This window comes from Pleurodeles waltl, chromosome 4_2 (genome assembly GCF_031143425.1).
Source record: "Pleurodeles waltl isolate 20211129_DDA chromosome 4_2, aPleWal1.hap1.20221129, whole genome shotgun sequence".
NCBI classification, from domain to species: domain Eukaryota; kingdom Metazoa; phylum Chordata; class Amphibia; order Caudata; family Salamandridae; genus Pleurodeles; species Pleurodeles waltl.
The window spans coordinates 330,193,944-330,206,455 of NC_090443.1; the positions used below are offsets into that span (position 1 = coordinate 330,193,944).

Here is a 12,512-nt window from a genome sequence, read left to right on the forward strand (position 1 = left end):
CAGGTGTTACAGTTCCTGCAGGGGGAGGTGTGAAGCACTTCCACCCATGACAGGCTTTGTTTCTGACCACATGGTGCACAAAGGCCCTCGCCCTCTGTGGTCAGAAACTCATCTGGATGTGGCAGGCTGGCACAGACCGGTCAGCCCTACACTAGCAGTTGGGCTAACATATAGAGGGCATCTCTAAGATACCCTCTTTGTGCATGGGTCAATAAATCCTACACTGGCATCAGTGTGGGTTAATTGTGCTGAGAAGTTTGATTCTAAACTTCCCAGTATTCAGTGAAGCCATTATGGTGCTGTGGAGTTTGTTTTTGACAAACTCTGACTATGGGGCTCATTACGTTCTTGGCGGTTCAGACCACCATGCCGGTGGCGGCGGAAAAGACCGCCACCGGTATGAAGTTCTGAACCGCCATATTATTAACACAGCTAGGACCGCCTGTGAAGAATATCAGCATTTCGACCCAAACATGGACTGGTATGAGGATTTGACAGAAGACCGGACACAACTCCAGATACTGCCATTCTTTCTTCCCCTACCATGGCTATGGAGGAGGGAGCGTTTGCTCCTGCTGAGGCACTGGATTCAAGACTGCCGTTGCTTCCTGCATCTCAGGCAAAGTTGATTGTCGTGCTGGTTCCAAAGTTTATGCCGGGAACAGCACAGGATGCCCATCATCTGAAGCCAGCTGTTGAGACACCAACCTCGGTGACCTAGGTTTGCAAGAACAACATCAAGAAATATGATTATGATGTTTCTCCTTTTTATGTTGCTTCTTTGCCGACCTGTAATGGGGAGTTAGAGACTTGGATCGAAGCACAGGCTTCCAATGACCTCTCGTCTCCTGCCTCGCTCTCGCTAGGAAAAGTTTTACCTCCCTTTCCTTCCATGCCTTCTGATTCATCTTTTGGCATGAAGAACAGACATTGACATAGTTATCCGATCCTAAACACCAAAGACAAATGTCATGAGGGTCAGTAATTGACATCTGACCCTCACAGTACTTACAGGGCTTGAACCCTGACTTCCATGGTGGTGACATTGTACACAATCTGCAACAATTTTAAATAGACGTCAAAAGACTTTGTCCATTCCCTAATGGCGAGTGACAAACCCATTAAACGTCGCAGGTGCAGAAAAAAGAAGAACTGACATCAGCGCGCCAACGAGGGCTTGTTATGGCTCCAGTGACGTCACGCGAGGCCATGTGCCGAGTCGTTAAGATTCAGAAGCCCTTGTCAGCATAGGAGAGCTGTAGAGAACATTTCTGTGAAATGCTAGCGTATGGTAGTATTCAGAAGAGGAGGAATCCGCAAGTAGATACTGAAGGTAAGTAACTTGTTTTTCAGCTTCTATCCTGGATGTCGGTGAGCCTGACTTGCTGAGGCTGTTGGACCTCATGACCTCTTGCATCGTGCTTGTGGCACATGGCTGCTGGCATATGTGGGCTCTGCAGTGGGACCTGAAGTTCTAGTAGGCGCAGCATCAGCATCTTTCCAACATGTTCTAGATCTTGGAGGAACCTGCAAGAGACCTCCACTGGTGGCTAATGAACCGCGATTAGGTCAGTGGCAGACCCCTCTCCTTACCAGACCTGACAGTGGTGTCAGATGTCACTCATGGGGTGGGGCGGCTTTATGGGAGAGGTGGAGATCAGAGGCATCTGGTCTCAGGTGGAATCCGGACTCCACATCAACCTTCTGGAGCGCCAGGTGATCCGGCTGGCAATAAGCCTTTCCATCTCCATCAAGGGAAGGCTAGTGCAGGTGTTCACAGTCAACACAACTGCCATATGGCATTGCAACAAACCGGTTGGAGTGGGGTTGTGGACCTATTGTAAAGGGGCCTGCATCTCCGGACATGACTGGAACGTCTGGGCATATCCCTGATGGTTCAACACCTTATAGGCTCTCTGAACACCATGGCAGACGAACTCAACCAAAGATGTCTAGCATATCACGAATGGCACCATCATCCAGAGGTGCTGCAAGGTCTCTTTCAGCATTGTGGAGAGCAACCACCAAGAAATACTCCGCTTTTGCAGTGAAATTTCCAAAGCTGCTCTCGCTCTGAGACGATTTTCAAATTGAGTGGAACTCATGCCTCCTGTATGCCTTTATGCCCATCAATGTCCTGCCCAGAGTTCTCAAGAAGAACAGAAACAACCAGGCAAAAGTAATCATTGTGACTCCGGACTGAGCTTGGAGATTTTTGTATCCTCACCTGTTCAACTTCCTCCAATCAAGCTGCCCCTTCAGGAGAATCTTCTGTTGCAGCAGCAAGGGGGGGATTCTTCACCTGAACCTGTCAACACTCCACCTTCTTGCGTGGAGATTGAGCAGAAACAGTTCAAGGCTTTCGACCTTCCGCCCAAAGTCTGCAAAGTTATTCTGGCAGCCAGGCATTCCTCCACCAAACAGTATACGACTGCTGTTGTGGCAAGTTTATGTTGTGGTATGGGGATAGATGGATCGACCCCCTTTCTGCTCTCCTTCTCAAGTTCTTATGTTTGGTCTTTCCCCTGCCCAGCAGGGCTCTGCTCTGAGCACCTTAAAGGGCTACCTCGTTGCTATATCTGCTTTTCTGTGGTTGCCTGAGCAGCTGTCCCTCATCAAATCCCCTATTGTGCATAGGTTTCTGAAAGTTTTGCAACATAGGTGTACCCCTTCTCCCTTTATAATGCCTCAATGGGTCCCTTATCTAGTCCTGATATTCCTGATGTGTGCTCCGTATAAGCCACTACTGTCCTCTCAGGCTCCCTACCATCAAGATGGTCTACCTGGTGGCAGTACCATCTGCCTGGAGGGTCAGTGAGCTGCAGGCTGTCAGCTAAGCCTCCATATCAGAACAGCTACCCAGACAAGCTGGTTCTGTGAACTAGAAGTTCCTTTCTACCGAAAGTTGTCGGTCCCTTTCATGAGGTCAGTCCATCACCCTGCCTACTTTTTTTGCTCCGCCACATCCCTTTAAAGAAGAGGAGCGACTCCACTGTCTGAACCCAAAAAGAGCTTTGCCATTCTACCTTTACCACAAAAAAGAGTTGTGGGTGGACGACCAAACCTTCGTGGAATGTGTCAGAGCGAAGAATGGTAAGGCTGTGCAGAGGCGATCATCTTCAAATGGATCTTGCTCTGCATTAAAATCTGCTATGGATTGGCCAAGAAATAACCTCTAGAGGGTTTGCATGCTCATTTGGCCAAAGCCAAAGCTGCGATCATTGCATTAGAACGTGGAGTTCCAGTCCTGGACATCTGCCATGCAGCAACTTGTGCATCCCTGCACACGTTTACCAAGCACTACTCCCTAGGCAGCCAGGACTGTAGCGATGGCAATTTTGCCCCTTCGGTCCTGCAGGACTTTTTCATTTGAAATTGTTTTGCAAACCCACCTCTGGGAAGGTATTGCTTGGGTCTCTATTCTAAGTTAAGATATCTGTAGCTAGAAGTCTCTTTCAGACGAACAAGCAACTTACCTTTGGTAACTCTTTATCTGGTAGAGGCTCTCTAGCCACAGATTCCTTACCAACCATCATGTCTTCCCCTCTTTGCAAGCATATTTCTAGGGCCAGGAATTTCCCCGTCAGGGTGATAGTTCTCCACACCAATGGTCATTGTTCCTCATGGCTCTCTGAGTTCCTGGCGTAGAAAATGTAACGAAAAAAACTGACGTCCGTGCGCTGGGGTGGTGCCTGTATAGGCACCAGGCACGTCACTTCCTGCGCCAACAACGAGAGCATGCGGAGCCAATCAACAACACCTACAGGTGCGCAAGGGTACTTCTCACAAAAATTTCCAGATCCAGTCTGATGCTGGAGATAATTCTGAGGTAAGGAATCTGTGTGTCGATAAAGTCTACCAGATAAAGCGTTACGGAGGGTAAGTAACTTGTTCATCAAGGTGTGAAAAAACATTGCGTCCCCTTAACTAATACTCTAAAAGTTTGCAAGTCCCAAATCTTTCATTCGCATTCTTTGTTCTGGTATTGAGGGCCAAGTGGTACACCTGTGTCAATTTCTTTGGATGATCCTGTGCTTTGTGAGGGTAGGGATGGTAGAGTGCAAGTTTGCTTGTGCATTTGTTTGAGAAGTGGTTTTTGACATGCCATCACTTAATTGTTCACAGATTAAAACTCTTCATTGCCTGACCTGTGTACCCCTTATGTTTTATGCAGCTTTTGTGATCTACAACTTTTTGAGCCTCTGCTATGAGTACTTGGGTGGAGAAAGCAACATAATGTCAGAGATCCGAGGGAAGCCTATTGAGTAAGTACTGGGGCAGCCTCCAAGTCAATTAATTTCAGTCTCCATGATCAAACCATGTATTTTTAGATTTTTTTGAGTTGGGCTTCTGCATGTATCAGGAAGACACTTTAGCACTGAAGCTGCTGTAATGATGACGTCAAGTGGGTGATCATAATATTGTATCAACTGAGTTCTTCCAGAGACAGGACAGAAATAAACTATTGATATCAACAGGCTTGACACTATTTGATATTTGCTTACATCCTTCAAGAAGCTGAACCTACACCACTGCAGCAACATAACCTAGTGTTCATTTGTAGTGTGCATTTGCTAATGATCCAGGAGGGAGCAGACCAGCATAGTTGCAGCAAAGGCAGATAAAGCTACACATGTTATCCTCTTGGCTGAGGTCTTTCAGGATCCTGACCAAAGCTGGAGCAGCAATTGCGCCTTGTGCTTGAAATTTTCAATTGGTCTGTCATTTTACTGGTAACCTTCCATCTTTTTACTGTATATGCTTTTCTGTCTCTTCACAGGTCTAGCTGTATGTACGGGACCTGCTGCCTATGGGGAAAGACTTACTCAATTGGTTTCCTACGCTTTTGTAAACAGGTATGTACCTAGAAATCGCTTGTGTAACTCCTCATTGAGTTTTAACCTCTAGTTTTCCATTTTGTGACTCACCTTCTGGTAATCTTGAACTCTCTAACAATGGTACACAGTGCCCGGTGTACGTGCTTCGAGCCCTAAAACATGTCAGAATTGGCTTAAAACCTGATTACCACATTTAACTTTCTTATAAGGCCATAGTACATGGTGCAGAAATACAACCCTGGCATGAAAAGTTAAATGCCACTTGTGAACTGTAGCACCTATTGTGCAATCCAGTGCAATGTCAGTGAAACATAGCTTTTACAGCTTGACTTCTTTACTGGACTTGTATGGTGTGCATCTATTATGCCATCTAGTGGTTGGGTTCAAGATAGTGTATCTTTCAATTTTTTTCTTTCCCTAGAAGAGCTTCTGGTTGCAAAAACCACTGATTCATGTAAGTAACTTGTTTCTTTTGCAGCCTGAATCTCTTCTAGATTGATCTGCTGTTCATAGATTGTATAGCAGTTTTTACTCCTTACAGAGAAGGAGTGAAGTCTGAATAGTGACAGATATGTCTTCCCTCCCAGACTTTTCATTGTATATGAATACAACATAGTTTTCGGTGGCATTTGTAGCTGTAGATACCCCTGCTTTGCATAAGTCCGTCATCTAGTATTGGGCTCGAAGTGTCACAAGTTTTTTTTCTTCAAACAATATTTTCACGGGATCGAGTGACTCCTCCTCTCGGTGATACTGCTCATGGGCATTGAGACCTTTATTAGATTGTTTTCTTTCCGTCATCTGGTCCGGACAAGTTTCCTCTCGCTTTGGTGGATCTCTGTTCAGTTCTTCTGAACTTTGTTCTACCTTTTCTATAAATGCCAGTATAGTTTTGATCACGTTTTCTATTCTTATAGTTGAGTCGATGTAGATAATTGGAATATATTGCACGCCCTCGGGGTGACCTCGCACTTTTTGGACACACTTCGATGTTAGCTGATGGAACGAACTCCGTTTCAGTTATGTCCTCAATGTCACGCCAAATTCGAATTCTACCGACCAGCATTTGGTGTGCAATCTGTGCCTATCTCCGGATCATAGAGAAGATACCTGCAACGCCTGTATATCTTTCGATCCAAGAAGACTCTCCGGGACCGAAGAGCGTGTCGGCTAGAGATGGTGTCCAAGTCTACAGACAACACACCAGACATCTTTGGAGAGTGGGAGTGCGCAGGAAGAGGTGTGGGACAGCACACAGCCTTATCCATCAGAGATTCGGACTTGGATTTAGATTCTGATGTCGGCAGCCAGTCCATACTACCAGCACATTACGCGAGTATATCTGCCCCAGCACAGCAACCAAAGACAGTTAAAAAGACTCCTGCACTGGTCATTGTTCCTCCACTGCCTTCGGGCCATGGTAGGAGCTGAAAAATCAGTCTGGAAGACCGACCTTTGGGTTCGGCACCGAGAACATCTAAGACCAAAGTGCATTCTCCACCAACCAAACACAGTGCTACAGTGGTTTCAGGATCGAGCCGAAAATCCGTATCAAAACCTTCAAAATTAAAAATCATCAGTAGCAAGCTTACTGCAGCTACAGGGGACCCATCTACTATAGAGCCTATTTTGAGAGGTTATGGACGATAAACAGCGCAAACGTCATATACTTAAGGAAACTGGAAAGATCATTGCTTCTCCTCTGGTAACTATTAAAAGAAAACTGACTTTTCAGGAAACTTTGTGTGCTAGGCCTCCACCAAAGAGAGTCTCCAAAGAGTAGAAGGAAAAGGCTGCGTTAACAACCTCGGCCTTTGCCACCACATTCTCCTCTCCTTTCTACTCCACCAACACCACCTTCACCCCCATATTCTACACAATTTCTTCTGCAGACATCAGCATCACCTCATAGAGATGACCTATGTGATGTTCAGCAAGTTACAAGCTACAGACCCATGGGATCTATATGATCCTGATCCCATTCTTTCCACTGACCCAGATCTATAGCCAGCTACACCATCTCCACCTGAGGATACCACTGCTTATAACCAGGTGATAGCTAGGGCAGCTGTGTACCATAATGTTCAGCTGCACACAGATTCCATTGAAGATGATTTTTTTTGTTCAATACACTAACATCTACATATAAGGAATACCAATGCCTCCTTATCCTTCCAGGCATGCTTAGACATGTTTGAGAAAGAAGCAGGGACCAGGGCACTCTGAGTCTCTATAATAAATACATAGTCCAAAATGAGTAGAGTTGCAAGGGGTGTTTAATCCAATAACAGACAACAGCCAACACGTGTTTCGTCCTAGCGGACTTTTTCAAGGCTGAAACATAAACAGATGGCAATTCTTATACATGAGATAATACAGTGTATGAGGATCTGTCGCATTGAACTTTTTTTGCGAACTTTGTTTAAAAAAGACTACCAGTAATTCCAAGTAATTGATATGATAAGTCTGTTAAACGTGATCCCATTTCCCTGGTATAGTGAGTTTATTGAGGTAAGCTCCCCAACCTATCTGTGATGTAGCTGTTGTGATCTGAGGCACAGGGTCCTGAAAGGGACATCCTTTTGAGAGATTGGTGTGGTTCCACCACTGCAGAGAGCGGTGAGTCTGGCGGTCCAACAACACTATATACTAAAGATGACCCTATGACAGAGTCCACTGTTGGGAAAGGCACTGCTGCAGTGGCCGCATGTGTAGTCTTGTGTGGGGAACTATGGCTGTACAAGCAGTTACCATTCCCAACAGTTGCATCACCACCTTTACTATATAAGGATGACTGTGTGGCAGTTAAGAGATGAGATTCTGAAAGGCTTGAACCCTTATTGGGTTTGGATATGCTTATGCCGACTGAGTGTTCAGAATCGCTCCTAGATACGGCTGTATTTGTGAAGGTTGAAGATGGGATTTGAGGTAATTTATTGTGAATTCCAAACCGTGTAGAAGATTGACAGTGTGCTGAGTGTGTTGCTGGCAAGTGTGCATTGTATTGGCTTTTATCAGGTAGTCGTCTAGATATGGGCACACATGTATGTGTTGGCTTCTTAGGAATGCTGCAACTACTGCTAAACATTTGGTAAATACCCTTGGTGCGGTCACCCCGAATGGTAGTACCTTGAATTGGTAGTACTTCCGGCAATGACAAATCTTAGATATTTGCGATGTGCTGGATGTATGGGAAAGCGGAAATTGACATCCTTGAGATCCAATTCGGTTATGTAATTCCCTTGCTGTAATAAGGGATTAACATCTTGCAGAGTGACAATATGTAAGTATTCTGAGAGTATGTGTAGATTGAAAGGCCTGAGTCTAGAATTGGTCTTAATGAGCCGTTCTTTCTTGGTATCAGGAAGTATAATGAATACACTTCTGATCCTTGTACTGGCTCTATAGCCCCTTTGAGAAGAGGAGACTGTACCTCCTCCTTAATTAGAGTGAGATGTTCTTGAGACAGTTTGTGTGAACGAACGGGGATGTTTGGTGGAGATAAGTTCTAGACAATAGCCACGTTGGATAATTGATAGAACCCACAGGTCTGTAGTAATGTTATGCCATTGTGGATAAAAGTTTACCAGTCTTCCTCCCACAGCAGATATATGCGCTGTGGGGATTTTTAAGAAGTCACTCTTTGATGAGGTAGAGGAACCTCTGGAAGCAGATGCCTTCTCTTTTCCTCTATTAGATCCTTTGTAAGAGCCTCTGAATGATCCTCTTGTATAGAAATGTGAGGCCTGTTTCTGTTGCAAGGTGGATGTGTTTGTAGCTGATGGTTTGAACCCACCTTTAAATTGTGGCCTACGAAAATTGCCTTTAGTGTGTATGGTGTATAATGTACTAATAGCCTTAGCGGTCTCTGTATCTTTTTTGAGTCTTTCTATGATAGTATCCCCCTCCGGTCCGAATAAATCCTCCTTATCAAAGGGCATATTAAAGACAGCTTGTCGTATTTCAGGTTTCAAACCTCAACATCTTAGCACAGCTTGCCTTCTAATCACCACACTAGTATTAACTCCTCTTGCTGTTGTATCAGTTGCGTCTATAGCACATCTAATTGCATTATTAGATATAGTTTGGCCCCCGTGACTGTTGCCCTCTTTTCTGATGTTCCGGTGGAAGACACTGTAAAAGCTCTTCCTTCTCGCCTCATTGGGCCCTATCATACCTTGCCAAGAGAGCTTAGGAATTTGCCATCCGCCAGTGGTTTGCAGCCCGGGAACCCACCCTTTTACCTGCTGCAACTAATTGTTTGCTTTGTCTGGAGGAGGAGCATCTCATGTAGACTGACTATTGTTCCATTTTCTTGCTGCACTCACAACTATAGAATCAAGTGGTAACTGAGCTCTGCTAAAAACTGGATCAGAGGGTGTGCAGGTGTGTACTTTTTATTCACCCTAGGTGTAATGATCCTAGCTTTAATAGGTTCTTAAAAGGTGTCAGATACATGTCTAAGCATTCATAACAAGGAAGTGGTTAATGCTATATTGTCGCACATCTGAAGCCAATCAATTTCGGTCCATGACCGCCAGGGTCAGAATGACCCCCCATTGTCTGCTATTTGTTACATTTAAGAAAAGCAAATTTAGCATATTCTTCTATTAGGCTTCATTTAGTGGCTATAGCTGCTTACCTTTAAAACAGACATCTTTCTTTATTTAGAATTCCTATCATCAAAGCATTTATAGAGGGCCTTAAGAGTTACTCCATCCAGAGTTCCTCTAGCTCCAGTATGAAATCTTAATATTGTACTCACAAGACTTATGGTTCCACCATTTGAACCCATGCATTCTTGTACTTTACAGTCTCTCTTGTTGAAGGTTGCTTTTTTAATAGCCATAACTTCTCTCGTAGGGGATTTCCATGTATAGTCATAAGCACTGAATAGTTCCGCGTGCCTGCGGGGACCCCGGAGCACTGATCTGAAATATATTCTTAAGTGCAGATGCCAGCCTTTCTTGAAAAAAAGGCCTGTTAAAACCACTTAAGGATAACACTGTGCAGCCTATGTGAAAAGCTGCACAGGCCAAATTGTTTATTCTTGAGGTTGGAAAGAAAGACAGCTGTAGTGTAAATATACCTTAAACACACATTTATTCTAGAAGTGTAATAAAAAATAAATTCTCACACTTTATTTACACCTCCAAATGAGAATAAAAAACAATGCAGGGCAGTGTAGCCCATAGGCTGCCATTATACAGGATGTAAATAGAGCTGTGCCTTTAAGAAAGTAAAGTCTTCCTGTATCCCATCATGCACAGCAAAAAGCAGTTGCCTCAGTTCTTTTTTCCGGCTCCTTCTGACAGGACCCTGAAGCATTGAGCTCTACCTTACAAAGCCTTTTTTTGACAGAAAATTCAATTAAAATCTTTTGAATTTCAATTTCACTCGACGTTTTTCATCTTGAGTGAACATTTGCTAGCCTTTCCTGACAAATTTTGACAGAAATTTAAAGTTTTTCTGTCTTTAGAATGCCTTCACTTTTTGACAAGTGCCCTAGTTGTGGCAGGAAAAAGGCCAAAACAGACCCACACCAGGTCTGTATTATTTGTCTACCATCCAGTCACAAACCTGATGCCTGTGACATTTGCAAAACTTTCTCCAGAAGAACTCTTCGCGACAGGTAGAAAATTCGACTTCAGGCAAGAGAGGACAGGAGAAGAAGTGGGCAATCTGCCACAGAGCGAGGAGAAGTTCAGTCTTCTACCAGGGCTCTCTCTGTGTCCTCTGAAGCGGCTGCCAGACCTGCTCACAAACGCCATAGGTCTCCGTCGACGTCGAGAGCATCGACGTCGAGACCGGGAACGGCGCCAACATGTTCGCCGTCGAGAAAGAGGCATCGCTCGATGTCGACAGCCGTCGAGACGGCATAGACGCTCGCCGTCCAGAAGGTTTTGGTCCAGGTCGCCATCGACGCGACGAGGACGATTGACGTCGGGGGACAGTGCTCGTCGTCCAAGACGCTCGCCGTCATCTCATCGACGTCAAGGAAGATCACTGTCGAGAGGATCTCAGCGATGAGGAGTCAACGCCGAGAGGTACTCGCCGTCATCGTACTTCGACATCGAAGTGTGTCGACGTCGGGGAGACATTCAAAGAGGCCTAGAAAGGTTTATACCACCTCAGAATCCTCAGCTTCTCTCATTCTTCTACCTACTTCACCTCAGCCGTCACCTCTGCCACAGACACCTGTGGCAGCTACAGCCCCTCCTCCGGCTCCTCCCTCAGAGTCCGTCCCAGTGACTCCAGCAGAATCCACAAGATATTCCCGACACTCTTCGAGACGCTCTTCTTCCTCTCAACACCATCGTCGACATGAATCAGTTCAAAGATCTTCTCATTCAAGTCATAGACATTCCTCTTCTGCCACAAGGGATTATTCTCCAACCCTATCTGACTCACCGTCTCCGAGAATTTCTCCCATAGACGACGTGAACACCTTCCAAGAGGTCCTAGTGCGCGGTGTTACCAAATTAAACATCCCACTGGCGGTACCCGCTCAAACGACCACAGTGATTTTCGAGACATTACATCAGAGGACATCCTCAAGACCATTACTGCCACTGGTCCCGTGTCTTCTTGATCCGGCAATGGATATATTTTTTAACACCGGCCACAACTAAAACTGCTCCTTCCAGGCTTATAAAGAAGTATCGTCCACCGGAGCAGGACCCTCTATTCCTAAGGTCGGATCCAGTGCCTGACTCTGTGGTCATAGTAGCTGTGAAAAAGTTGCACTCTACATCTCCGTCTTCCTCCTCGCCACCGGACAAGGAGAGTAGAAAGATCGATGCCGCAGGTCGTAAAGTATGCTCTACCTCAGCCATCACAATGAAAGCAGCCAGTGCTACTGCGCTATTAGGCAGATATGATTGTGCCCTTTGGGACTCTGTACTACAGTTTGCGGAACATCTACCTAAAGAGAAAAGAGAAGATTTTTTTGGAGATTGTGAGTGAAGGTGCCATGGTCTCCAACCAAGTGATAAGTGCTGCTGCTGACTCTTCTGTACTATCTGCGCATAACTATGCTCATGGAGTGGCCTTAAGAAGACACGCTTGGCTACGCTTGACGTCTCTCAAACCAGAGGCACAAAAATTTGCCCTTCTCAGGCTCAACTTTGGCTCTCATGCCGATGACTAGATGTTGAGAATGAAGTCTGAACTAGACACTCTGAAAGCGGTGGGCATCGAGAGACCGAGGGAGCAACGGAAAACATTCCATCCCTACCAACGAAGGCTCTTTACTCACAGATATCAAACGCCACAGTGGATGTCTTCACGACGCCCCAGCAGCAGCAACAGCATCAAAGAACCTTCTCGACACAACGAAAGTCGGCAAGGGGTCGTTCTAAACCGCAAACCCAGACAACTCGTCAGGCACCAGCGTCTAAGCCCTGAATCCTCGCTTCCCCCTCCTCCGTTACCCACTCCGGTAGAGGAAGTATCTCCAACATCTGGACGAGTGGCAACGCATCAAATCAGACGCCTGGGTGTTGAATATTGTGCGGAATGGCTACGCTCTCAGGTTCATCAGTCCTCCTCCGTCTGTTCCACCCAAACCAGTCAGTCACCACCTCGAAGCTCTTCAATTAGAAGTAGCAACCCTATTACAAAAGAGAGCAATAGAACCCGTCCCGATCAATCAGCACGGAAGGGGAATCTACT

The 12,512-nt window shown here is 45.6% G+C and overlaps 1 protein-coding gene across 2 annotated transcripts in view; it reads left to right on the forward strand.

Annotated features, from left to right (window-relative positions):
• Positions 1-12,512, forward strand: part of TMEM184B (transmembrane protein 184B) — a 405,031-nt gene that overhangs the window by 161,293 nt on the left and 231,226 nt on the right. For both annotated transcript variants that reach the window (XM_069231330.1, XM_069231331.1), the window contains exons 4-5: positions 4,175-4,265; positions 4,781-4,856. In XM_069231330.1, the coding sequence (XP_069087431.1) occupies positions 4,175-4,265; positions 4,781-4,856 (167 nt within the window). The remainder of the gene's footprint in view (positions 1-4,174; positions 4,266-4,780; positions 4,857-12,512) is intronic.